Genomic DNA, 27821 nt, shown 5'->3' on the forward strand with positions numbered 1-27821 from the left:
AGCCATAAAGAGGAAGAGGTGAAAACACATTTTCCAGCTAGTCCATCATGTTCTTTGCTGCCAGAACAAAAGAGGATTTCCAAGGCAGGCCCTCTTCCTAACAATAAATCAGTGTTTTCAGTGATAGATACAGAAATAAAGAACTGAGCATTTCCCAAGGCACAAAGTCTAGAGTACATCAACAGACATGCAAGCAGCATATGAAAGCTTTCTGTGCAATGTTCGTAAACAGACCATGCAAAATGGACTCTGCAGGCATTCAATGATTGCTCTAAATAATCCATTCCCTTATGCCTTTATCAGTTTTGCAGGTATTTTGGAAAACGGTGACTAGAGTAAGGAGAGAGAAAAGTCCAGTAGGTGAGAATTTTAAACTGGAAAATGGACAGGGAACAAGAGATATCAAGATAAAACCTGGATTTCACAACATGACAGAATCAAAGAATGGTAGGAGTTGGAAGGGACCTCTGGAAATCATCTTGTCCAACCCCCCTGCTTCAGCAGGTACACCTACGGCAGGGAACACAGGAACGCGTCCAGGCGGAGTTCAAGTATTTCCAGAGAAAAAAAGACTCCACAACCTCTCTGGGCAGCCTGTTCCAATGCTCTGTCACCCTCACAGTAAAAATGTTTTTCTCATATTGAGGTGGAACTTCCTGTCTTCAAACTTGTGCCCATTGCCCCTTGTCCTGTCATTGGGCACTATTGAAAAGAGCCTAGTCCCAGCGTCCTGACATCCACCCTTCAGATAGTCAAAGGTATTGATGAGATCCCCTCTCAGTCTTCTCTTTTCTTCTCCAGGCTGAACAAACCCAAGACTCTCAGCCTTTCCTCATAAGGGAGATGCCCCAGTCCACTGATCATCTTCGTAGCTCCCCGCTGGACTTGCTCAAGCAGTTCCACGTCCTTCTTGAACTGCGGGGCCCAAAACTGGACACAGTACTCCAGATGTGGTCTCACTAGGGCAGAGTAGAGGGGGAGGATAACCTGTCTTGATCTGCTGGCCACACTCCTTTCTATGCATCCCAGGAAACCACTGGCCGTCTTGGCCAAAGGGCACACTGCTAGCTCAGGGTCAGCTTGCTGTCCACCAGCCCTCCCAGGTCCTTCTCAGCAGAGCCACCTTCCAGCAGGCCAACACCCAACCTGTACTGGTGCATGGGGTTGTTCCTCCACAGGGGCAGGACCTTGCACTTGCTCTTGTTGAACTTCATGAGGTTCCCCTCGGCCCAGCTCTCCAGCCTGTCCAGGTCTCACTGGATGGCAGCACAGCCTTCTGGTGTATCAGCCATTCCTCCCAGTTTTGTACCATCACTGAACTTGCTGAGGATACACTCTGTCCCATTAGCCAGGTCATTGATGAATATATTGAACAGAACTGGACCCAGCTCAGACCCCGGGGGAACACCACTAGTGACAGACCTCCAACCAGACTCTGCTCCATTGATCACGACCCTCTGAGTTCTGTTGTTCTGCCAGTTCTCTGTCCACCTCACTGTCCACTCATCCCCAACCCACACTTCCTTACCTTCACTATGAGGATGTTATGGGAGACAGTGTCAAATGTCTTACTGAACTTGAGATAGACAACATCCACTGCTCTCCCTTCATCGACCCAGCCAGTCACACCATTGGAGAATGTTATCAGATTGGTCAAGCATGATCTCCCCTTCATGAATCCACGTTGACTACTTCTGATAACCTTCTGTCCTCTACATGCCTGGAGATGACCCCCAGAATAGGCTGTTCCATCACCTTTCCGGGGATGGAGGTGAGGCTGACTGGCCTATAGTTTCCCAGGTCTTCCTTCTTGCCCTTTTTGAAGATTGGAGTGACATTTGCTTTCCTCCAGTCCTTGGGCACCCCTCCTGTCCTCCACGACCTTTCAAAGATGATGGAGAGTGGCTCAGCAAGAATATCTGCCAGCTCCCTCAGCACTCGCGGGTGCCTCCCATTGGGGTCCATGGATTTGTGAGGATCCAGCTTGCTGAAATGACCTCTGACCCAATCCTCCTCAACCAAGGGGAAGTCCTCCTTTCTCCAGATTTTTGTCTCTCACCTCTGGGGGATAAGATGCCTGAGGGCCAGCCTTAGCAGTAAAGACTGAAGCAAAGAAGGCATTCAGTAACTCTGCCTCCTCTGCATCCTCTTCACCAGGGCACCCACCTTGCTCAGCAGTGGGCCCACAGTTTCCCTAGTTTTTCTTTTACTACTGATGTATTTGAAGAATGCCTTCTTGTTATCCTTGACATCCCTCGTGAGATTTCATTCCAAATGGGCCTTGCCTTCCTCCTCACATCTCTGCATACCCTGACAACTTTCCTATATTCCTCCCAAGCGGCCAGTCCCTTTTTCCACATACTATGAACCTCCTACTTCCATCTGAGTCACTAGAAACTCTTTGGTCACCCATGCAGGACTCCTGGCTCTTCTGCTTGACTTATTCCTCACAGGGATGCACTGATCTTGAGCTCAGAGGAAGTGGTCCTTGAATACTGACCAGCTTTCTTGAACCCACCTGCCTTCCAGAGCCCTAGCCCATGGGATTCCTCCCAGCAGGTCTTTGAAGAGGCCAAAGTTGGCCCTCTTGAAGTCCAGGGTTGTAACCCGACTCATAGCCCTGCTTCTACCTTGCAGTATCCTAAACTCGACTATATCATGGTCACTGCAGCCAAGGCTACCCCCAACCCTCATATCCTCTACCAGCCCTTCATATTTTATTAGGATAAGGTCGAGCAGCACATCTCGCCTTGGTAGCTCCTCCACGACTTGCATCAAAAAGTTGTCCTCGATGCTCTACAGGAACCTTCTGGATCATGCATGGCTCGCCGTGTTGCTCTTCCAGCAAATATCAGGGTGGTTGAAGTCCCACACAAGGACCAGGGCCTGCAATTGTGATCCTCCTTCCAGCTGCCTGTAGAAGGCTTCATTTACTACCTCTTCTTGATCAGGTGGCCTGTAGCTCCCACAACAGCGTCACCCATATTTGCCTGCCCCTGAATTTTTATGCACAAGCTCTCAACTTGTTCTTCTTCCACTCCAAGGCAGAGCTCGATACATTCCAGTTGCTCATAAAGAGCAACTCCCCACCTTGCCTTGCTGGTCTGTCTTTCCTGAAAAGCCTGTGGCTATCCATGACCCCATTCCAGTCATGTGAGCTATCCCACCATGCCTCTGTGACTGCAAACAGATCATGGCCCTGCAACCACACACAGACCTCTACTTCCTCCTGTTTATTCCCCATGCTACGTGCGTTGGTGTACAGGCATTTCAGAAAGGTACTTGAGCATGCAGATTTCCCTGGAGGGGTGCAGGAGGATCCACTATAGCCATGCACACCCTTGAGGTGGCTGGTCTGATTGCCATCTTGTGAGGCAGCTAAGGCACCTTTGCCACTGCTCTGGGTGGCCTGGCTTATTCCCCCATCAGATATGATGGCATTAGCATTGCCACTTTGGCCCCCACCCTGAGTCCCTCGGTTTAAAGCGCTCCTCACCAAGCTGGCCAGCCTGCTGCCAAAGATTCCCTTACACCTTCCAGACTGGTGGATTCCATCCCTCCCTAGCAGGCTATGATTGCTGAAGAATGTCCTATTGTCATAAAAGCCAAAACCCTCACGTCAGCAGCAGCCACATAACCAGGAGTTGATTTGCATTATTCACCTATTTAGTCGCCCATTTTTCTCCAACAGGTAATATGGAAGAGATGATGACTTGGGCAACCAGTATTTTTCACTAGTCTTCCTTAGTTCTGCCCAGGCTCTGGCTTGCGGCATCATTTGTGCCCACATGGAAGAGTAGCAGAGGATACTGATCTGTGCTCTTGACAAGTTGTGGCATCCTCTCAGCGATGTCTCAGATCTTAGCTCCTGGAAGGGAGCAAACCTCTCATGACTTCCTGTCAAGTCGGCAGATGGGTGCCTCAGTGCCTTTTAACAGTCCCCCACTATGAGCACTCATCTCTTCTTTTCACGGTATCCACCCTGTGCTGCTAGTACAGTTGCACCTTGCAAACCTTGCTCATGAGTGTCTGCAGCCACTAAAGCTTCAAATCTGTTGTTAGCAGTGATGCTGGAAGGTGGGGACTGAAGCAGAGCCCTGCTTTTGCAGGTCACCAGTGTCCAAGGTGCCTTGCTCTCAGTGGTGTCCACAACAGGAACGTGGTTCTGAAACCACCTATCTCCACCTCAGCTCTACTAATACTACACAGCCTTCTAACTGTCTCCTGCAACTCAGCCACCTGGCGCAACAGATCATCAACCTGTGCACACCTTGTGCAGGTACTTACCTTCACACCAGGAGAAGGGCTGGGGCAATCTACATATACTACACATACTTTTCTTTCTGGTGAAGTGTGATTGGGATAATGTAATTGAATTCCTATAATGGTAACCTAAAAACATACTGAACTAACATCATTAACGCTATTTTCATGCAATTCTTTATACTTCTACAAAACTCTAGCACCTTATATAAACACACAAATTTCATAGTTTACAACTATGCAGAATTTATAAATTTTAAAAACATTAAGTAAACCTGAACTATAATGCTTCATTAGTTTCCACAGAACTCTTTTTTATTTTTTTTTGTCATTTAAAAGAAAAAGAAAAGCAGGAAAGCTCACAGAGCACTCGGACATCATAATGAATGGAATCCTCCCCGGCTTCGTTTACTGCCACACACATGTATCTCCCAGCATCTTCAGCTTGTGTCCGTGGAATCTGCAATACTCGTCCTCCTGGAAGGAGGATGCATTCAAGATTTAAATGCAGCATAAACCAGTTTCTGTCATTTCCACACCACATTTCACTAGAGACCCAAGCAAGCAAATTTATGAATTGTCAGCTTTTGTTCTGAATTATAAGTAACTAAAGACATTTATTTCTTAGCTACTTTTTCTATTGGCAGATACTTGGAATTCAACAATGTTCGTACTGAAAAGTTAGACGAGAGTGATTAACTCTACAGAAAGGAATGATGTTCTTCAGCAATATGTAGCCAGACATTATTCTTCCATGAAAAATAGAAATATTTCTCAAAGTGACTGAGAACTAATAGGCAACAGGAAATATAAGCACATAATAGTCTGGTAAAGCTGTTGCAAACTGAAAAATTCACTTCTGAAGCTTATAGGTACATAGTATTTCTACTTCTCACTCTATTCCTCATTTAAGGCATAGCCATATATATAATTTCAGGAAGAGAGGACATATTAGGAAGGGATTTGGGGAGTGGTTGTCATTGGTGTCCCAACAGATAAGGACTAGGTAGACAAAAAGACATTATCTCCACCACTGCCCTTTCTTTACACACACCATTCCAAACCATCCTCTGCACAGAAAGGCTATCTTTTTGTACTCTCAGCATTATAAGCACCTCTGCCCCTTTCTCATATGAGATTAAGTAAAAGCTCATGGCCATTTTTCTGATGGAAACATTACTTCCTCACTCCCTGGTTAAGAGGCTTTTCTATACTCCAATTATGATCTTGCCAAAGCAAAACTTAATAAGGAAATAAATGAGGAACACGTCAGAGAGAAGGTATCATTATTGTATTTTATTTTCCAACACATCATAAGAAAGTTAAATGGTCACATTTACACCAGTTTAGGGACTAATTATTGAATGAAAGAAGGAAACAGCTTTAATCCAAGAACTGGAAAAAAAAACATTTCCAGTCAAGGAAGTCGGAAAAAAGAATTAATGCAGTGTTTTGAAGAAGAAAATTTTATTACTAGACAAACACTAGCACTAACGCCATTTCTTAAGGTCAGAGAATGACATTTTAATACTCACCTGGTAATATTAGTACTTTATCACTAGAGCTCAGAGGATAGCCATCTTTATACCATGTAAGAACTGGAGGAGGAACAGCATTGGTCTCACAGTACAGTGAAAGGGGATTGGTGACAATCACATCTTTACTTTCTCCTCCTCTTCCCGTATCTACTGTGTTACCAGCTTCCCATTCCTTATAAGGCTTTTGGAAGTGAGGAGGAACTATAACCAAGTAGGGGAAAAAAAAGATACTGTAATTGTTAAATAGCTGCAGTAAAAATTAAGAAGATTAAATTAACTCCCCCTCCAATTTAGATTAGCCAGGAAAATTCTAGTTCTTTTCATCAGAATGAACAGTTGAGCAATCTGCTGAACATTTTCTGAAGACTAATAGATAACAGTGTAAGAAGACCTGACAACAAAACAGTGAGGCTATTAACCAACAATAATACTTAAATAGTAAGCTATCTGGTTTTACACAAGTTCTGAAAATTTGGACAAAATTAGAAATTATTGTTTTCTTGTATTCACACACAGTGTGAATACATCCAACAGGATGATTATGTCTAGGCCCTCTAAGTATGACTCAATACAGATAAATAAAATATGATGCCTTAGTTTAAGCTAGATTAAAATGTTTTCATGTAGTTTAGAGTTACTGTGTCATTCCGCTGACTTCAGAAACACTGCATATGTCACAAAATATGAAAGAAAGAATAATCAAATACTGTATACCTCAAAGATGAGCAAACTATACATGAAATAAAAATCACACAAAACACAAAAGCATTGGATTAGACCAAGCAGGTGTAAAGGACACAAAATAATAAAGAATCTTAACATACCAGAACAGTAGAAAAGGAGGCTACCAGAAGAATTTTGTTATCTGAACTCTGTTTACCTTGTATATTTACATCAAATTCCACTTCGTCCTCTCCAGCAATGTTGGATGCCAGACAAGTGTAACGACCAGTGTCCGAAACTCGAGCCTCCTTAATCTGCAGAGTATGGCCACTAGCTTGGATAATGACATGATCATCTGGTTTAAGTGGCTGTAATGTAATTTTACATGGAAATTAATACTTGGCAAAATATACACTAGAAATAGCTTTATTTGTAGAAGTAATATGATACCATCTCTTTTTTGGCCAAATTCCGGTTGTTTAAAAATCCTTCCTAAAGCAGTATACTGGGAGTAAGATCATAGTTTGGTTTTGGTACCGCTACCAACAGAACATCCTTCAATTTTTGTTAATGCTTCCAGCAAGGCCCGCTTTCAATCTGTGCGAAGAAAGCCATTGCTTAGGACACCAAATTACTGAGGGTCACCACTTAGGACACAGTCCTAACCCAAGTGTTCCTATGATGGCAGCCTTGGCCACAGGTGATGCAGCTCAGCTCTCCTCTCGTCTGCTCCTCCTTTCCCTCAGACCAAAAGCTTTTCCTCCCTGAGTAAACCTGATCAAGTTCCTGGAGACAGTTTTCTTTTCATAGCTGTCAGAAGCTCTGCATCTTTACCTTTCTGATCTTGGTAGCTGGTCTTCTGAGAGAATGTGGTTTTACATCACTCTTAGCTCCCGCTGCAAGTTGCTGCTGAAGGGAGCAATGCCGTCCCTATCAGGCAAGGGCTTTTGTGACATCTGATTAAATTATCCTGATTCAATCCCTGAACTCACTGGCCAAGTTGATTAGCTGATGGAAAACCTACACATGTAAAACTACCAGTTTTTTATGAGGTGAACAACTCAATCTAACTCACCCTACAGCCACACAACCACTAGGATCTGCTGCCCAGCAAGTACATGGTGTGAACATAAAATGGGTGCAGCAGCAACACAGAGATACACAGAATTAGATGTTACTGTCCCTAGAATTTACATCACACATGACAGTAAAGACTACACTAATACAACCTGTATTTCTCAATAATGAAAACAGAGCACATTAGGGAGTCAGCACTGAACTCCTGGCCTGCAGGGGATGATTGATTTAGTGCATGGATGTGAGTGAAAGCCATTTACATAGGGGCAACCTAAGAAAAAGCTGCTGCTCTGACAATAGCAGCAAGCTGCTTACAGCCACTGTCTTTCTTTGGGGACCTCTCAACTCCCCCCAACATAATTTTTCATTGACAATACAATCAGTACACCCAGGAGATCCAAGAACTACAGCATATGCTTGAAACAGATGGAGGGTGTATATGCAGTCTCTCCTGTGACTCCAGGCTGTTTCTGCACATTCAGTAAATCCAGGACGAGCTGGTCCAGCTGCAGAGGTGCAGCAGTTTGCCACTTAAGCACCCTACCAAGAACAGCTAAAGCAAGAGATTATATTCTCCTTTCTTACAGAAGAGTTGCGCCATTTCTTTTTTATTCATAACCAGTCCCCACCAGACTACCATCAGTACAATTCTGTGGCAATGCCCTTCCAAACTGCTTCTCCTCCAGACCAATGTTGTTGTGAAGACTGTGTGCGGCAGGAACCACGCCTCATTCCCCCTTGCAGAGGATCCAGATGCTTTTGTGGCTTTGTGAGCTCTGCCAGAACCAAGCGGGAAGCTCTCTGCAACTTCTGCAAGGGCAGCACTTAGAGGAACGAAGCATGGGGCCATTCTATCACAGGGCCTTTGGGGACTTTACACAATGGCAAAGGGACATGTGGTCACACCATGGGATGCTACTGCTAGGCAGGGCCCTCACACTTTAAAGCACAGGCCAGTGGTGGGTCCTGGAAACTCCAGCACCAATGTCTCAGTGTCACTGCCAAGCACCCACAACAAAACAAGGGTGTCAATTTGCAGAGGTCTGGCCAACAGAAAATGTCCTAAGATGCATGACGGGTGATCCTGCCAGCAGGACAGCAGGAAGATGACTTCCTGCTGACTTCAGCAGTGCAAGTGAGCCTGTTACACTGCAGGAATGTTCATTAATAGTGATAGTGAATACGCGGTTGTTTCTGTACAAAATCCACCCATTAGAAGTAATTAAGTTTGTGACTGGCCTGTCCATCCTTGTACCAGCTGATGGCAGCAGCAGGAATGGCATGAGCTTCACACTCCAGGGTAAGACTGTTGTTTACTTTGATCTTCACTTCTTTAGGGGAGAGACCCATCCCTGAGATATCCTCTTTGTTAATGGTGGGTGGAACTGCACAAAAACAAAGTGAGCAAGAGAGACTTTCATGACTTACTGTCTTATGCAGCTCTTCAAAATTACCTAGGCAAAGGGAAAACCTGGATGATAATATCAGGGAAAGCAAATGCATTCCCCCTGTATCTGCCTCCTCCCCATAGCTGAATTTTTGTACATATATGTACTTTAAACTATTTTTAGTACATGTATTATATATAAAAATATATAAAACTGTGTTCAACAGTTTTAGACATGCAAGCCTGACTATAGCCTTACCTAGCTATAGCACTTTATTATGTGTTTGGCTTGAATTCTATAAAGTTGAGTGCAGTGCAGTCATTAAAAAGCATTTTAATGGAAACTAATATTCTCAGAAACATATGTTTGAACTGAAGTCCACACTCAGAGTAGCTGGTCAAAACTCATCATTTCTGTTCCACTGAAATCCCAGTGTTGCAAAATCTCATTTCCTTATGAATCAGAATGAAAACAGAACATTTCAAAATTCTTAAGCTACCCCCCACCCTGGTCTCATAATCTCTTTTAAATGCTTTCAAAGCATTTTCCATTCTTTTTCAATGGGAAATCTTAAATTGTCCCTAATGCTTACAATACCATAATAACTGCAGTTGCAATGGCATTTGGGGGTGAGGGGCTTTATATTGCTACATCGCCATACTTCAGTAATGAACTCTTTTGTCGTCATTTCATTATTCCGGATCCAATGGGGCCTTACTAGGAACTACAATTAAAATAACAGCACAGTTGATGTGACAGAGCAAACCAAACTCCAATTCAGACTAGGAAATTAAAAAAAAAAAAAAAAAAAAAAAAAAGATGAGAAATCGTGCTTGACTGAGCCCAAAACTAAGAGTTTGAGCATTAAAATAGAGTATTAGGCACAGATGCTCAAAGGACAATGGGCTAAGAGTAAGCCTTGAATGGGAAAGCTTTTGTCCATATGGTATTTTATGGAAGGATATAAAAAGAGTATCCTCCTGTTTTACCTTACGCAAGAAAGTTTCCTATTAGATGTTATGGGTCCTCTCCCCTCCATTTTTTTTCCTTCTAAAATAGTTTCTTTGAGATTCTCTGCTCACACCTCTCTCTGTGCTGCACTCATCTGATTTGAAAATCATTACCAAAAAAGCATTTCAGAAGAAACTGGAATTCATCAGTATTTTTTAAATATCTTCCCCTGGCTGATACAAAGATTTTTAGCCTAGCAGCAGCATTTGAAAAAGATGCAACAGCAAACTTTTCTAGTGCCTTTCCTCAAGCAATGCCATGAGATAATGCAGATGTTTGCTCAACAAAGCTACTAACAGAAATCCTTGTATTCACCAGGGTAGGTAAAACTGCAAAGGGGGAAAATGAAAGAATAAAATAATAAAGTAAAAATTAAAATTTGGAACTATTTCCATACTGTAAACTTTCACTTCATAGTGTTTCAGAGTTTCTCCAGCTTCATTTGTGGCTATACAGATATATCTTCCAGCGCTGTCCTCCTGTGCATTTAGAATCTGCAGAGTTCGACCACCTGCCAAAAGACATCATTCTTTAACAGCATCTACATTATACTCTTGCTTCCCAATTATTTAAATAGCTTCTGCAGCATATTCTCAACCCTTTGGTCCAAATTCTGTCCTTAGATGAACATGAAAAACTGATTGCTTACCACCATGTATACTGCATAATAAACGAGTGCATAATTTGCAGGAGTGCTTTGGATCACAACTCCTGTTGCTTACATATTCTTGGAAAATTTGTTAACGTAATTCTGTACAATAAATTTCTTGAAGATATTTAGATAGGAAAAAGCGATTTAGGGTTTGCATTTCATTCACAAGAAAAGGGAAAGGAAGCATAATTGGTAAGACTACGCAAAAAGAGTCTATTCAACATACAGTGGTGGATGTGAGCCTCTGAAATGCCTTTCTGTTTCAGTGAAGTACTTCATATGAAAAAGACACTTACCTTCCTCTGGAAAATAGACAGAAGCAACAGCCACAATGTCAGAAGTGTAAACATGAGTGAATCAGTAGCATTTAATATTTCAGGTGGCCTCTACTACCTTGACATACATAAATTCCCTTCCCATAGCATCCTGTTAATTTGTGATTTATATTGTCTGCATTCTGACATGAGTCACTATTTAATTTGGTTGCAGCTCTTTTAGACTGTATTCACAGAATCACAGAATGGTAGGAGTTGGAAGGGACCTCTGGAAATCATCTTGTCCAACCCCCCTGCTTCAGCAGGTACACCTACGGCAGGGAACACAGGAACACATCCAGGCGGAGTTCAAGTATTTCCAGAGAAAAAAAGACTCCACAACCTCTCTGGGCAGCCTGTTCCAATGCTCTGTCACCCTCACAGTAAAAATGTTTTTCTCATATTGAGGTGGAACTTCCTGTCTTCAAACTTGTGCCCATTGCCCCTTGTCCTGTCATTGGGCACTATTGAAAAGAGCCTAGTCCCAGTGTCCTGACATCCACCCTTCAGATAGTCAAAGGTATTGATGAGATCCCCTCTCAGTCTTCTCTTTTCTTCTCCAGGCTGAACAAACCCAAGACTCTCAGCCTTTCCTCATAAGGGAGATGCCCCAGTCCACTGATCATCTTCGTAGCTCCCCGCTGGACTTGCTCAAGCAGTTCCACGTCCTTCTTGAACTGCGGGGCCCAAAACTGGACACAGTACTCCAGATGTGGTCTCACTAGGGCAGAGTAGAGGGGGAGGATAACCTGTCTTGATCTGCTGGCCACACTCCTTTCTATGCATCCCAGGAAACCACTGGCCGTCTTGGCCACAAGGGCACACTGCTAGCTCAGGGTCAGCTTGCTGTCCACCAGCCCTCCCAGGTCCTTCTCAGCAGAGCCACCTTCCAGCAGGCCAACACCCAACCTGTACTGGTGCATGGGGTTGTTCCTCCACAGGGGCAGGACCTTGCACTTGCTCTTGTTGAACTTCATGAGGTTCCCCTCGGCCCAGCTCTCCAGCCTGTCCAGGTCTCACTGGATGGCAGCACAGCCTTCTGGTGTATCAGCCATTCCTCCCAGTTTTGTACCATCACTGAACTTGCTGAGGTTACACTCTGTCCCATTAGCCAGGTCATTGATGAATATATTGAACAGAACTGGACCCAGCTCAGACCCCGGGGGAATGTTCCCCCATGTAGTAATTTAATGCCTTGCTATCGATATTGACTCATTCTTCTGATCACTTGCAGTTAACAATGCTAAAGTACTTGTTCATTTACATTACTTGCATGTTACTTGTGAAGCTTGTTTCCTGTTTTTCACCTCTATGGATGTGCCAGGCAAGAGCTACTTCACAAATTAAAACTGGCAAACTAATGAGCCAGAAAAATACCACCTCATTCTTTTTACTAATGTTGCTGTTTATCTCTCTCTCCATCTAATTTCCGCAGTTAATTTCAAGTTATTTACATTCATTATTAACTCCAGTGATCTCGTTTGCCATCATTTAGCTTTACAGAACAAAAGGATAAATACCTGAATGCAAATAAAATACGAAAGTGAATAATCAGTTAATTGTGAAGCACTTAAAAATATTGGAATAGGAAGTGCAACAAGAGAACAAAAATTGCACTTAATTGAAATATATCCTTTGATTTTTCAAAAAATCTGGAACAGGAAATTAATGAAAGAATAAAGTGTTATGTTATTTCTCAATAACAACAAAAAATTTACCTGGCAAAATGCGGATATTTCTGTTTGATTCTAAAGGATAACCATCTTTCAGCCAGGTGATTGTAGCTGGAGGATACGAGTAAGCCTCACAGACCAGCGATGTTGGGCTGTTGAGGATAACAGTGACATCTTCTGTGTTTCCATGGCCGTCTGCACCCACGATGGTTGGGGACACTAAGAACAACAAAATCATCAACAAGAGAAAGGCTTTTTATGAAAAGCCAATTTTCTGTTCCCTCTTCAGTCTAGGAATCTGGTTGCAGCCTTAAATAGCCAGGAAGCATTCCTACGAGGTGCACTGAAACCCAGAACCAGACAGGATTCATCTGGTTTTATGTTTTGTCCTGAACTGAGTCAGCCCATGTTAGTGGATTCCATCCACCCTTAGCCTTTGTCAAACACAGGTCACCAGGAAGCCAGGCACCACTTCTCGTGCAGCAGCTGGCAGACCCGCTGCTTGATAATCCTGTGAGCAGTAGATTGGTAGGAGGCATGAGCCTAGGAAATGTGGATGTAGAAAACAAACTTTCCATTGTTTGCATTTGGTTATGCAATAATCATCATGGAAAAAAAAAAAAGAACTGCAGATGGTTTCAGTTTTTATGAACAGATCACAATCTGAAGTGCTCTTCAGATACTCCTTCCCTGAATCACAAACCAATGTACTGTCCTGCTCATTCCATACCAACAACGTCCTGTTATGGCTCCACATTTTCTAGCTCTATATTACCTAAAGCACAGGCTTGCTCTTTCTGTTGAACTACTATTATTTATCAATTACTAAGCTATAAAATTTTAATCATAGCCAGGCAACTTAAGCATTACATTCCAATGTGATTATCTGTTTTTTTCCTGAGATGAATATTTCCTCTGTGAGAGCCAGCCCAGCTGTCTTACCAAGTACATTAAGACTGTAACTTTTGCTTTTATCTCCAGCTGTATTGGATGCAATACATGTGTATCTCCCTGTGTCAGTGACTTGAGCATTGGTGATTTGCAGGAAACGCCCACTGGACAGGAACTTGTGATCTTCATCCTCAGTTAGAGACTGGCCATCCTTTATCCAGGTGATCTGTGGTACAGGGTTCCCTTAACGGAGTAAAGAAAATTGCAAATATTAGTTGTTGCATAGCCTCTAGGATATGCCAAAATATCTGAAAAACAGAAAAACACAGTTTCAGATGCCCTTTTAAAATATATGCTTTAGAGAGACATTTTGGAATACATATTCCGAAGTCTTCGAACCTCCTGAAGTAATATACACCCCCTCTTAAACTCCACAGGCCTTTAGAGAAGAAATATCACAGCAACAATCCTCTTGAGTACATTTTATACAACCTTTATATGAAGGAGTGCTTAGTCCTGTTAAATTTAAAAATTCCGCTGAACTGAAAATTCTATTAAAAACATGCCATTCAGAACCAATGACTATCAACACTATGCGTTTTTTACCTGTCACTTCACATGTTAGGGTAACTCTGTGTTTCTCTTTCACTTTCACATCTTCCAGCTTATTTTCACCCACAATCCCTGGAGGTACTGCAAACAGACAAGACAACAACATTAGCAAGTATTACTTACAACAGATTTAAATACAACAAAGACACACTCAGTGTGACCGAGTGCACTGTAACTCAGAGCACTGGTTAGTGAGGCCAGGTTTGATTTTATGCACCAGAAGGTTTTGTAAGTTTGTAAACAAGTTCTATCATCCATATTAAGCAGCAGGTGGTTTATTTGTTCAAAACAATGCACTTAAGTTTAAGAATTGTTTATTTTACAACAGTAATTGTAATCATCTATCTAGAACTCTAGGGAAAGAATTGATTCATTTAAAAAAAAAAAAGTCATCTGTCTATTCATGTAGCATGCGTGGTTTTTTCCTTACCAGCATGCTCCAAGCAATACAATAGATTACCAACAACTGGGTGTAAAGGCATACATGTGTTTTATGCAAATACAGCTAATTTCATACAAGCAGATGAACAAACTACATAGGTCTAAAGGCACCTTGCTGTGTTACAAACTATGTTTCTCTAGGGAAATAGAAGACAAAACCATACACTTAAAATACCTATCCACCCCCAAATAGCTAGCTCAACACAAGGAAACTCTTACTGTACGGCTGACCACTTGATGACTTGTTTCCAAATAACCTTGGTCTGAACAGGACTACACAAACTAACGTGCTACTGGATGAGGGATGCCACATTATGAATGTTGGTGAGTAGCTGTGGTGGTGAAGAGCTCTGATCAACTATTTCTTTCAAAGTAGAGGCATTTGTAGGTTTAGACCAAAAGAAACTAGCAACACAAATCAAAGTAGGCATGGAGTCAACAGGTTGAAAAGGAGGCCTAGAGTTGTAAGAAAGTCCAATCTCCAAGAGATTTTGGAGAGTTTTTTAAGAAAAACAGCGGACTAGGGAGCCAGATCCTATGCTTTAACAATCCTACAAAATGCAAACTTTCAGCCTAGATAGAAGACCTAAGGAGAGAGGAATTAAAATATATTCAGCGTATATATATTAAAATATATTTGTGATCTGTCACTAAGTTGGAAGCAAAAGTTTTATAAAAATAAGAATCACATTAATATGCAAAATTCATTGACAACAGAAAAATAATGTTACACCAGACTTTTTATACAAATGAAGGGTACAAACTAGAGTGAAGATTAAAAAAAACTTGAAAGAGGTTTGCATCTCACTTGACTGGAACGGCAAAGATACTACTTCAGCATGGCTAAAAGTTGACCTCTGAACAGGACACATGGTGAGATGCGGGTTAGTAGAATTTAGCTCACAGGAATATGCAGCCAGTACTAGCACTCTCATGAACTTGTGATGCAGTTACAATCAAATTCCCTGCTGTGACTATATAAGCAATGCAAAACATACTTTTGTACGGGTTCTAGTGTCCAAATGCAATGAGACAAAGAAGCATCAACTAGTGAAGGAATTAGATGGGGGAAAATATAACCTAAGGTCATAAAGTTCAAGACTTTTAAGTCAGACCAAAAGTTACTATTCATAAACAAACAGAGCAACTCATCGCTTTGGCATCAAAATAATACAGTAAGATGTCAACACATATTAATATCAGAAATAAGACAAAGCCATATCAAACATTTTGAAAATATGTAAATATTATGCTTATTACACCAAGCTCTCCATGCAAACTGGCTCGCCTGTTGCATCTCCTACACCGATTTAGAGAACACTAGGATGTCTCTGTACCGTTCCTATTTACAGTGAACCGGTGAATATTCTGTGTTACTGTCAGGCCACATTCCAGTAATTTTCCTCTAGAAAGACAAAGAAATTACTGAGGGGAGGGAAAAGAAGACTGAACAATGGAATTTTCCATTTAGCCCACTTGAAATCAGCTTCACTGAGTGTTTTTCTTCAAGGCAAACAAAGCCTATGCAAGAGAGATTCCCAGAACCCTCATGAACACCCTGCTACTAAAACCCTCCAAAGAAAACAGTAAAACAATGAATGCTTTTATACGTTTATCCATCTCTTCCATTCTACCAGACTTACACTTCCATGAGCCAATCAAATAAACATGAACTGACATGAATGTGAGTTATCATTTACAGGCTGAGTATGAGTAAGTCAGCTGAAGGCAAGGGAAGCTAATAGTGCTCAGCACCTCAGAGGAAAGAAACTTACAGGAAAATTATATACAGTAATGCTACAAGACAACCTCTATCAGGCCTAGAAATTATTGATAAAAATAGAAAATAATTACTAAACCAAAAAGCAGTATTTTCTGGGAAAAAATACCTTTTTTAAAAAAAGAAAGTAATGTGACAAAATTACATATTAAGGGTTCCAAATAGCCATCTAATGAGCCTGCTGTACTAGGCCTTGTCTAAATACCTTAGAAGGATCACCCACTACCACACTTGGTTTATATGCTTTACAATACCAAAAGCTCTACTGACTAAAGGTTTCCACTGAATCAGAGATCTCTATTTTGCAAAAACAATTCCAGCTGCAGCGTTTAATTTGTTTAAATTGTTGGTCTTGGCTTTGCCTTCACATCTCTGTTGCAACAGATTATCACTGTGATGCCACTCAGCTATACATACTATTCGCACTGCTGCACAACAATGCTGCTTTTAATTAATGAGTATTATCATATGGGGTTGCACCTTTCTGTATTTGAGCATTATATTCAACAGATTCATGTGAGTTTCATATGATTTCTTGGGGCCGTAGTTTTCTTTGACTTAAACCAGATTAAATTCAGGCTGGTGTCAAAAGAATTAGCACTATTCCCCTGACCACTCACTCTTGTCATCTTCCTTTCACCAGTACTGGCATTTACAGGCTGTGGGGTGAACCAGCAAGGAACGGATCCGACTGAAAACTAACCTGACCAGGAAAACACACAACCCACACCTTTTCAGATCACCTATAAACTGATTCACCTTGTTCATCATACCCAAGGAAGGGTGAAGCCATGAGCAACAAGAAACAGGGGAGAGGATAGGAGTCTAGCTGTCAGCATCCCCCAGACTTCTATCCAACTGAAATAATTAAGTAACTGAAGCCAGTCACATTGACATAGCTCCTTTCCAGAAATAAAACCCAAACAAACCACAAAACAGAAGTAGTTGCCAGTTATTCCTAATTATGCCTGAAGAATCTTGATTTTAAAAACTAAACAAGCAGCAAATTCACACGTAGAAATAGCTTCTCTTTAAAATCTCATTTCTGGCCATGTTATCAAATGCATTTTTTTCTCCCCTAAGGATATATGTTTTTGGCATAATAATTTTTAAAATACCAGCAAAGTATACAGTAGACCCCCTTATCTTCTTCTACTCTAACAAAAAGTTATCACATACTTACCTAGAACAGAAAGGTCAAAATCCTTCCTCACTTCTCCTGCGGCATTGGTCACCACACAAGTATACCGGCCTTCATCTGCTATGCTCGTGTGTGTCAAACGGAGCATTCTGCCCCCTAAGGAGAAAGCCAAAAAACATACAATCATTCAAGTCCTGCTCCAACCAATATGCTCCCAAATTGTCTGTGCTAACGATTTTTTTTTTTAATGTTTTGGTTAAATTTACAGCTGGGGTTTTTTTTTTAATGTGATCTATTTTTTAAATGTGCTTTGTTTGTTGAACGAACAGTAAGAGAAAGTGACTGACCTTACTCTTACTCCCATCATTTCTGTACATCTGCTCAGGTCCTCAGCTCCTCAGTGCTTTTAGATCTGTGCTTAATATTGATCATTCTATTCTTTCTAGTCAGTAACTTCGAAACTACCCTGACACATCCCTTTTTTTTTCCCTCCAGAAATTACATTTAAGTGAACTTTGAGACATTCGTACATTTTCTGAGAATTTCTGGAGGAAGTCAGAGACCAACTGGAACAATCACTGAAAATTTTCAGACACACCTGTAGAGCTCATGCAGAGAAAGTCAAACGTACTCCACACAGGTCACAAACTACATGCAGGGGTACAGTGCATGTGTAATTCATTGATCAGCACAGACACTTTGGATATGGCAGGAACACTGCGTATGCAATACGCAGGATTTGTGCATATACTTCTGTGCAGGAAATTTTGACAGAATACAATGTCTCAGACAGCAGGATTTTTGTTCACATGAGTACTTTGCTATACTGAGAACCTAGATGACTATCCAGGAAAAATAATAAAGCCTCGTCGGGGGAAGGGGAGTGGGTGCATACATTAAAGTAAGTTTATTTTTATAAACACACACAAACACTCCATAAAGGTATTTTCACATGTACAGATAAGGAATAATACTCCACTACTCTCTTCTAGAATTTGTATTAATTGTGCCATCAATAATAATAACAACAGGTGACAACAGTAGCGCTTTCATATTTTAAAACACGCAGTGTTTTAAATAACATATTTCTCTTAACACTATAGCAGAGCCATTGTCAGAACACGTTTGCACAGGCATGCTAGTTTAAAAGGAAGATTTGCAGATATGTTTGACCAAAGGACCAAGAATATCTCTGCGTTGCCCTAGTAGAATAATTTCTCTTTGCTTTCCTTTTTGGCAAAGGAACAGCAAAACAAACATCAATGAGCATTTAAGTGTGAGAACAAATGTGGTGGCCATCCTTCAGCCTTTTTCAGTTTCTCAGCAGCAGCACTCTCACATTAGCAATCATTACCTCACAGCACATCACATCTGAACTGTGCATGTCCTGCCTGCAGGTATCCACAGGGTCTCACTGTTGGGATATATCCCAGAAATTTATGTTCCTGTTCATGTGCTTTGAAGGAAGAAACTGATGGCCTGCTCAATGGATGTGCCTCTGCTCAAGGAATCCTACCTGCTGGATGGAGTACTGTGAGACTGAGGAAGGCTCAATTCTTGCAGATTCATGTCACCCTAATCCCAACTCCCATCCACATCCTGAACAAAGCCATATAAGAAGCAAAATGAAGCAGACATCTGCCTGCTGGAAACTTTCTACAGTGTCACATACTTGCATATCCAGGGCTCCAGTGCTGAGGCAGGATATGATTTTCTACATTAATAAATTATAAAATTAATAAATTATAAAATTATAAATTAATAAAAGCTTTTCTCCTTCCTAAAGCTAATATGCAGCTTAGCTTAGTGCACAGTCTGCATGGAAAGCAAATGTGGTAATGTGGAATTTTTTCTTTTTTTTTTTCCGAAGTGTGTAGGAAGCATCATTAAAAGGAAACATCAGCATAGTATCTGAATGAACAGATTCAGAGTTGCCAGCAGTGTGTCCACACATTTAAATCATCTGCAATGCCAAGTATGTTTTCAATCAGCAGAACCAAAATCTTGGTTTGGCAAAGTATTTTACCTCTTAAATTAGTCGAAGAGGGGAATTTCTTGTTGTTTTGTTTTTTTACAGCTGCACAAGCAGCAATAAAGTTCCAAATGCCATGTTGGTTACAGTTCACTGCCACAACGTGTAGTTTTCTAAAAAACTACACAAAAGCAGAAAGTTTGCTGGAAAACAAAGCACTGAATTCTGGCCTATTTCCCCACTCCCACTGCAGCTAACATTCAGATACAATAAACATCTTTTTGTCTCTCACTCCGCAATCTGGGCGGTGATATTAGTGTGGGTGTAGAAATCAACAAACAGAACAGAAACAATCAAGCCCAGAAGAAATTATTCTTGTTGATGGCAACTTCACACAGAAAGGAACACATACCAACCCAGACAGATTTATACGAGATAATGATCAGACACCCACTCCTTTTTCCATGCTCCATACATAAAAATGGGAAAGCAGAAGACAGGACTACCTGTAATGTTAAAAGCTACGTGAATGAAAAAAACCTGAAAAATTCCAGCTTCAAATCCAGTCTGAGCTGAGCTTCTAAACACCTTCCAGTTCCTTTAGGTGCCTGGTATTTTCTTGTATTCATGCTGTAGGATGGCTTGGCTCTGCATGGTGGCTGTGTCAGAGCATTAGAAATTTCATCAAAACTTACTTTCCTGAGAAATTTTAGCTGTGAGTGGCAAACCCAAGATCAAAAAAAATCTCAGTTGTCATCTATACACCTCAGTCATAACCAGATACTTAATCATTTCTACATACTCCACAAAGCTGATCTCCAGATACATAAAATCAACATAAAACATATTGCCTGCTTGGTACACATTTTCCATTTGTAATCTCAAGGGCTGCTAACTCAATTTCCTATTGTAAACACAAAGCTTTAACATCACTGCAGCTGCAGGTCCAGTATTCTGACTTCCCTATGGAATGGTTTATAGGAACAGGTACTGAGCCCCTCCTATTTTGGACAACTCTGCCAATTACTACTGGCATAAAAAGGCATCAGAACTAGTTCTCTGTAAGTTATTCCAGCTTGAAAATCAAGATCCCTAATGAATCAGTCTGTTTCTCTGCTTGCCTATCATAAGTTTCTCCAGGTTCCTTGGACTAGTCTTCTTGGTAATGCAGCATGCTATGGTGTCTTTGAATGACCACCTAATTCCAGGTTTTATTAGATGACATTAAGACCAGATTCAGTTAGCTCCAAGGCCAGGAAGTATTTACATGCATTGATTTCTGAAGCTCATGAGCAGGTTTCCCTTTGTTTTTATATACAGACCCACAGAAATGAAAGATGTGTTTTGTTTATTGCCATACATATTCATTCTCTCAAAGATTTTTTTGTCTTTAAAGGGTAAAATAACTGTGAAGAGGAAGAGGTAGAGAAAACTTATCAGATGAGCGAGCTAATGCAGTATATGTATTGGCACTGACAAAGCAAGATCATAGAATCATAGAATGTCCTGAGTTAGAAGGGACCCACAAGGATCATGAAGTCCAACTCCTGTCCCTGCACAGGACAATGCCAGTTTACACCACATCTCTGAGGGCATTGTCCAAGCACTTCTTGAATAGCATCAGGCTGGGTGCCAAGATGACCTCCCTGGGGAGCCTGTTCCAGTGCTCCACCACCCTCTGCGGGAAGAACCTTTTCCTAATATCCAACCTAAACCTCCCCTGGCACATCCTCCTGCCATTCCCTCGGGTCCTATCACTGGTCCCCAGAGAGAAGAGATCAGCGCCTACCCCTCTTCCTCCCCTTGTGAGGAGGCTGTAGACTGCCATGAGGTCTCCCCTCAGCCTCCTCTTCTCCAGGCTGAACAAACCAAGTGACTTTAGCTGCTCTTTGTACAGTTTCTCCTCTAAATCCTTCACCAGCTTCATGGCCCTCCTCTGGACACTCTCTGGTAGCTTTATATCCTCAATATACTGTGGCGCCCAAAACTGCACACAGCACTCAAGGTGAGGCTGCACCAGCACAGAGTGGGACAATCACCTCCCTTGACTGGCTGCAATGCAGGGCTTGATGCACCCCGGGACACGGTTGGCTCTCTTGACTGCCAGGGCACACTGTTGGCTCATGTTCAATTTGGTGTCGACCAGAACCCCCAGGTCCCTCTCCCGCAGAGCTGCTCTCCAGCCTCTCGTTCCCCAGCCTGTCTGTACAGCCAGGAATACCAAGCCCCAGATGTAAAATCCGGCACTTGCCCTTGTTAAACTTCATATGGCTGGTGATTGCCCAGCTCTCCAGCCTGTCCAGATCCCTCTGCAGGGCCTCTCTGCCCTCGAGACTGTCAACAGCTCCTCCCAGTTTTGTGTCATCAAACTTAATGAGTATTCCTTCCAGTCCTGCATCCAAGTCATTTACAAAGAGATTAAAGAGCACCAGTCCCAAGACAGATCCCTGCAGAACCCCACTAGTGACTGGTCACCAGCCTGATGTAACCCCATTTACTATGACCCTTTGAGCTCGACCCATCAGCCCATTGCTCACCCACTGCATTACATGTTTATCCAGCTGTGTGCTGGGCATTGTGTCCGGGAGGATACTGTGAGAGACAGTATCGAAAGCTTTACTGAAATCCAGAAAGATTGCATCAACTGGCTTTCCTTGGTCAACTAGGTGGGTGACCTTGTCATAGAAGGAAATCAAATTTGTTAGGCAGGACTTTCCCCTTGTGAACCCGTGCTGGCTAGGACCAATGACTGCGTTGTCTTTCTGGTGTTTTTCAATAACTCCAAGAACAATCTTCTCCATAATTTTACCAGGCACGGAAGTGAGACTGATGGACCTATAGTTACCAGGGTCATCCCTGTTGCCCTTCTTGAAGATTGAGACAACGTTTGCCAGCTTCCAGTCAACTGGGACCTCTCCAGATTCTCAAGAGCATTGAAAAATCATTGAGAGAGGTCTCACTATGACATCAGCCAGTTCTTTAAGTACCCTTGGATGAATCCCATCAGGCCCCATTGACTTATAGGGATCTAGCTGGAGCAGCAAGTCCTGCACAAGTTCAGGAGTCTATCATGTTATCATATTAAGATGTTACTATCTGACATAGTCCAATGCTTATTTCCAGAAATAACATGCACTACCATCCAGAACAACGGCTTATTCCATGCCACAGACCAAATAGTTACCCCACCTTTGGCCCATACACATAAAGTTTGGTAAAAACTTTAAAAGTTTACGTTAGCTATTCACCAGGCGCTCCAGCCAATCTGACCCCATTTACTGAAAAGTTTGGCATTGAATAAGAGTTTCTTTTTTCTCCTTGTCCTTACAGATTATTAAACCAAACCTTCTATCATGTGAAATACCTGCACTACTGATGCAGAGGGCCCTTCACCCCCTTCCCTTTTGTTTTTTTTTAAATAACTACAGCTTTTGTACCTGAGAGGATTCTCACTGAGTTGTTCAAAGTGACAGGCCACCCATTCTTGAGCCATGTTATTGATGGCAAGGGAATTCCTGAAGCTTCACAAGCCAGAGAGATAGGATTCTTTTCCACAATGCTGATGTTTTCAGGTATCCGCAGGTCATCAGCAATACTTGGGGGAACTATGGAACAAGAGTAAAGAAAAGTCATACTTCAGAAGAAATAAAAATTAAAACATTCTGTCATCCAAATAATAATTCACTAAAGCTAAGATAAGCTTGGCAATTGAAGAGCTACAGAACTGAGACACAGAATACACAGAATCACAGAAACATATAGATTGGAGAAGACCTTTGAGATCAGTGAGTCCAACTGTTAACCTAACACTGCCAGTTCACCAATAAGCCATGTCCCTAAGCACCACATCTACACATCTTAAATACCTCCAGGGATGGTGACTCCACCACCACTCTGGGCAGCCTCTTCCAACACCTGACCACTCTTTCAGTAAAGACATTTTTCCTAATATCCAATCTAAACCTCCCCTGATGCGACTTGAGGCCATTTCCTCTCATCCTGTCACTAGTGACTTGGGAGAAGAGACCAACACCCACCTCGCTACCACCTCCTTTCAGGTAGTTGTAGAGACCGATAAGGTCTTCCCTCAGCCTCCTCTTCTCCAGGCTAAACAACCCCCGCTCTCTCAGCCGCTCCTCATAAGACTTATTCTCCACACAGTTCATCAGCTTCGTTGCCCTTCTCTGGACACGCTCCAGCAACTCAGTGTCCTTCTTGTACCGAGAGGACCAAAACTGAACACAGTACTTGAGGTGTGGCCTCTCCAGTGCTGAGTACAGGGGCACTATCACTGCCCTGCTCCTGCTGACCACACTATTCCTCATACAAGCCAGGATGCCATTGGCCTTCTTGGCCACCTGGGCACACTGCTGGCTCATGTTCAGCAGCTGTTGACCAACACCCCCAGGTCCCTCTCCCCCAGGCAGCTCTCCAGCCACTCTTCCCCAAGCCTGTAGCCTTGCATGGGGTTGTTGTGACCCAAGTGCAGGACCTGACACTCAGCCTTGTTGAATCTATACAATTGACCTCAGCTCATCGATTTAGCCTGTCCAGATGCCTCTGCAGAGCCATCCTTCCCTCAAGCAGATCAACACTGCAGCACAACTTGGCGTTGCCTGCAAACTTACTAAGGGTGCACTAGAGACATTTAATATTATATATTAATGACAATTTCTTCCTGTGTAACTGCATGGAAATATTAACATTACATTCTGTCAGTTCTATTACCTTTATTTTATGGCTTAACGTCCCTGGCGAATAACAGTTTATTGTAGTTCTGTCCATTCCACACTAATTATAATTTCTAGTATCTAATAAACACTAGGGAAAATTCTACCACTGACAAAATTACATGCTTTTTCTAAAGGAAACAACAACTTCCTATTAAAATAACTATCACAAATTTATTTTTAGCTTTTATTTGCTAGGAATAAGGATATTTCCACTTTGGAAGCAGTTCTACAGTTCATACTTTAGAACCTAAAGCCTAGGGTTAAAAACTGACCAACATCCTCCAGCACTCTGAGTAGCCTGAGGAGGTTTAAAGTTTCTTTTTACTATGTAGAAGTTTGATAATAGAGTACAGCAAACATTCCAAACAAAGAAATACATAAATAAAACTGGTCAATAATTTAGGCCTCTCATTTTCAAAATAAGAATTCCTGTGCTTACTTTCAGAGTAAAACATGAATATTCAGTGTTCAATGAAACATGAGAAATAATATGTAAAAGAATTACAGTGGCTGTAAGATAACGTGATGTTCTGATCAATTCCATCAAGTAAAATTACGGAGATGAATTATAGTCAGAGGTGCCATCTTCAAATTCTTCTGATGTGCAGAGTAAGAGACCTTGATAATTAGATACTTGAGACACTGGCTATCCTCAGGTAACTGTCCTCTGGTAGCAGCCACTAGCATGGTGTTCTCAGTTAAACCTTGTTTTCTATCTCCCACAACAGAGTATTTCCCACCATGACACTCATCCCAATATTGTATAAAATTATGCCGTATCTTGGTTTTCTCCTCTCAGAAGATGGAGAAGCTGGGAGTGGATTGATATTAACAGGGACTGAGGTAAGAATTCAAAATACTCAGGAGTTATAAAATTGGATTTGGATTTTCGTGAAACTGCAACTGAAACTGCATCACTGATTTGCAACGGAACTGCATCGCATGTAAAGCCTGCAATAGATACAGGTGGTACATTTAGCCACAGAACTACTTCTTGGATATCCTTTGGTGAACTTAAAGGTCTAATTTGTTTCTGTTATGCCTGCCCATTTTGCACATACTCACCATGAACATTTAAATCATATTTTCTGTCAGACAGTCCTGCCACATTGGCAGCAACACAGACATAGCGGCCAGTGTCTGACACCTGGGCATTTTTCAGATGAAGAAAGTGACCATCATGAAGTATTGCTACGTCCCTTCCACTGACCAGCGGACGGCCATCCTTCATCCACGTTATTGCTGGTTCTGGAATGCCCTGTACCTTGCACTCCAAGGAAATTTCATTTCCCTGGGTGACAACAACTGACGGGTGGCTACCACTGTTCAATATAGTTGGTCGAACTATGAAAGAAAAAGAAATACAGTTTAGAAGTCAACTGGAAGGTACAGTTCAGGACCTTCACCCATTTCTGAACAAACAACAATCAGAACAAGTCTGTCAAATCAGCAATTTCATAAAGACCAGTTATTGTGGGTTACTGCTGGCAAATCAGTTAGGGGCACTCTGCAATACACAGCATTTTCTACAGGGCTGAGAAAAAACAAACAACGTCCCCTGCCCCCAACCCATGAAGTAAAAATGGTTTTTAAAAATGCAACTTACAGGCGATTTTAAAAATGCAAACGGGGGAAAAAAAAGGCCTAAATTAAAAAAGACTGCTTCCAATGCCTGGAATAGACACTGTGAATCCCTACAGGTTTTTGAAGATTCTGTCTTTTCTGGAATTGTTTAAAAATACCTCCTTTTGTTCCTGACTGAAATACAGAATTTGCAGTAAAACTGGAAAGTCTAAGTTCAATTAGTTGTCATCATTCCTACAGTCTGGTGACAAGAAACATTACACTAACTAACCCCTAAAGGGTTCACGTCCTCATAATCATCTGTGGTCAAATGCACTTTCAACAGGTATATGCAGTGTCTTGGTCAAGCTCCGAATCCAAAGTGTCAAAATTTTCATTACATAACATTGTCCTCAGTGCACCCTGAAATTGTCCTATAGCTAGGCATTGCTCCCTGAAAATTCTGCAGCTTAACATCACTGTGCTGACAACACTTTCATAACATAACTCTATTTCAGAACTGGTAAACTATTAACAGAATTTTTTATGGTAACTTACTGTATACTTGCAAACTGTATTCTTTCTTTGTACTTCCAGCTACATTTGAAGCAATGCAAGTGTAAGATGCAGCATCAGACTTTTCAGCAATTGAAATCTGTAGCTGTCTGCCTCCAGATAACATCCGCACCCTTCCTGAAAGGTCAGCCACCAGTGGAGAACCTGCAAGAGACATTCTTTCAGATAAAAACACAGAAAATGGTAACGAGCTTGCTCACCTGGTGTAAAGTCCACTGGCTCGTTTAAAAATTAGCAAGCTGCACAATTATCCATTTTAGAACTGCTCTATCAGAGTTCTCCCAGACATCAGAAACTTCACGCAAGCAGATTTTGAGGATTTGCCACATTAATTGCTGACTTCATGACATACAGCAACCTGTGCTAAAGCATAATAACTCTCACATCCATCCAGAAAGTCTTAGACTCTTCCACTGAGCAGTAAATTCAACATTTTCAGTAAAATCTGACTCATTGTCCAGTATATAATCATCTCACCCAGCACAGCCAGTGCTTAGAAACATGTAATTTAGTCTTCACAGCTGGACCATCTGTGCATCGTGTGTCACACCGCACGTGTGTAGACTTCTGCCCAGGAAATCCTCAGCAGAAACATGACAGCAACATAATATTACATTCTCTGAGCAGAATTTTCAATCTTGGAGACCTCAGATTAGGCAACTATCTCCATCTTTACAAACTTCAGGGAGATTTTGTGACAGAAAGAATACACCTGCCACTGATAATTCTTACAAGCTGAACTTCCCTTTCCCACTTGTGCACTTAAAATCCTCTCTATGAACAAGTGCACCAAATGAAAAATCTTGCTTTCAAGTACTTTAAACTGTACTACTGTCTAACTGCCTTTCTAGACTTTCCAACATGTTCAAGTTTCCTTCCTGCCATTTAAGTGTATACACTTTAGCCTTGCAGTACATCATTAGAACATGTCATACAATGCCTTTTTGGCTTCCAAGAGACAGGGTTTAAAAAGAACTTTATGAACATAATTTTCGCTGAAAATTCTATGCATTAGAAAAAGTGTTTTGTAATTAAAATCTTCTCTTTCCACAAGCCAAAATTAATTAAGGTAGGCACATACCACATTGAATTGTGCTGTCTAGAAAGACACAGATGAATAGGGAAGATTGATTAATAACACAAGAATCACCATACTGAAGAGTTCAACATCTTATTTTGTCTAATATTCTGTCTCCAACAGTGTCCATGCTTAAAAGAAGGTGCTAAAAATACCTGCTTTTGTCTACTGATTCATAAGAAGGTCTTTGTCAATCTTACTTTAACCCCTAAAGCAAAAAAGGTGTGCAGACTACTCTTAAATATTAAGATGGGATGAGAGAAGTTTCAGTAAATCCCCAAAGCAATTATTACAACCGGATGCACTTTCACCACCTGGCAGTATGCCATGGCTGCAAATTTAAAAATAACCCAGAGGATACATCTATGTTATACAGTGGATCACAGGGCAGAGATTCTCAACACAGCACCACAGCACTTCACAGTGACTCACAGCCCTGCCGGCTGGAATCCACA

At 41.7% G+C, this 27821-nt stretch overlaps 1 protein-coding gene across 2 annotated transcripts in view; it reads right to left on the minus strand.

The window, feature by feature from the left end:
* The window catches only part of HMCN1 (hemicentin 1), a 219749-nt gene that overhangs the window by 53093 nt on the left and 138835 nt on the right, over nt 1-27821 (minus strand). For both annotated transcript variants that reach the window (XM_064454369.1, XM_064454370.1), the window contains exons 44-55: nt 26271-26432; nt 25215-25493; nt 22854-23021; nt 17487-17600; nt 14077-14163; nt 13522-13713; nt 12625-12798; nt 10338-10451; nt 8781-8926; nt 6682-6832; nt 5799-6002; nt 4627-4740 (exon numbers count right to left, since the gene is read on the minus strand). In XM_064454369.1, coding sequence (XP_064310439.1) covers nt 4627-4740; nt 5799-6002; nt 6682-6832; nt 8781-8926; nt 10338-10451; nt 12625-12798; nt 13522-13713; nt 14077-14163; nt 17487-17600; nt 22854-23021; nt 25215-25493; nt 26271-26432 — 1905 coding nt within the window. The remainder of the gene's footprint in view (nt 1-4626; nt 4741-5798; nt 6003-6681; nt 6833-8780; nt 8927-10337; nt 10452-12624; nt 12799-13521; nt 13714-14076; nt 14164-17486; nt 17601-22853; nt 23022-25214; nt 25494-26270; nt 26433-27821) is intronic.

The sequence above is a fragment of the Phalacrocorax carbo genome, chromosome 6 (genome assembly GCF_963921805.1).
Source record: "Phalacrocorax carbo chromosome 6, bPhaCar2.1, whole genome shotgun sequence".
In the NCBI taxonomy this organism is placed as follows: Eukaryota; Metazoa; Chordata; class Aves; order Suliformes; family Phalacrocoracidae; genus Phalacrocorax; species Phalacrocorax carbo.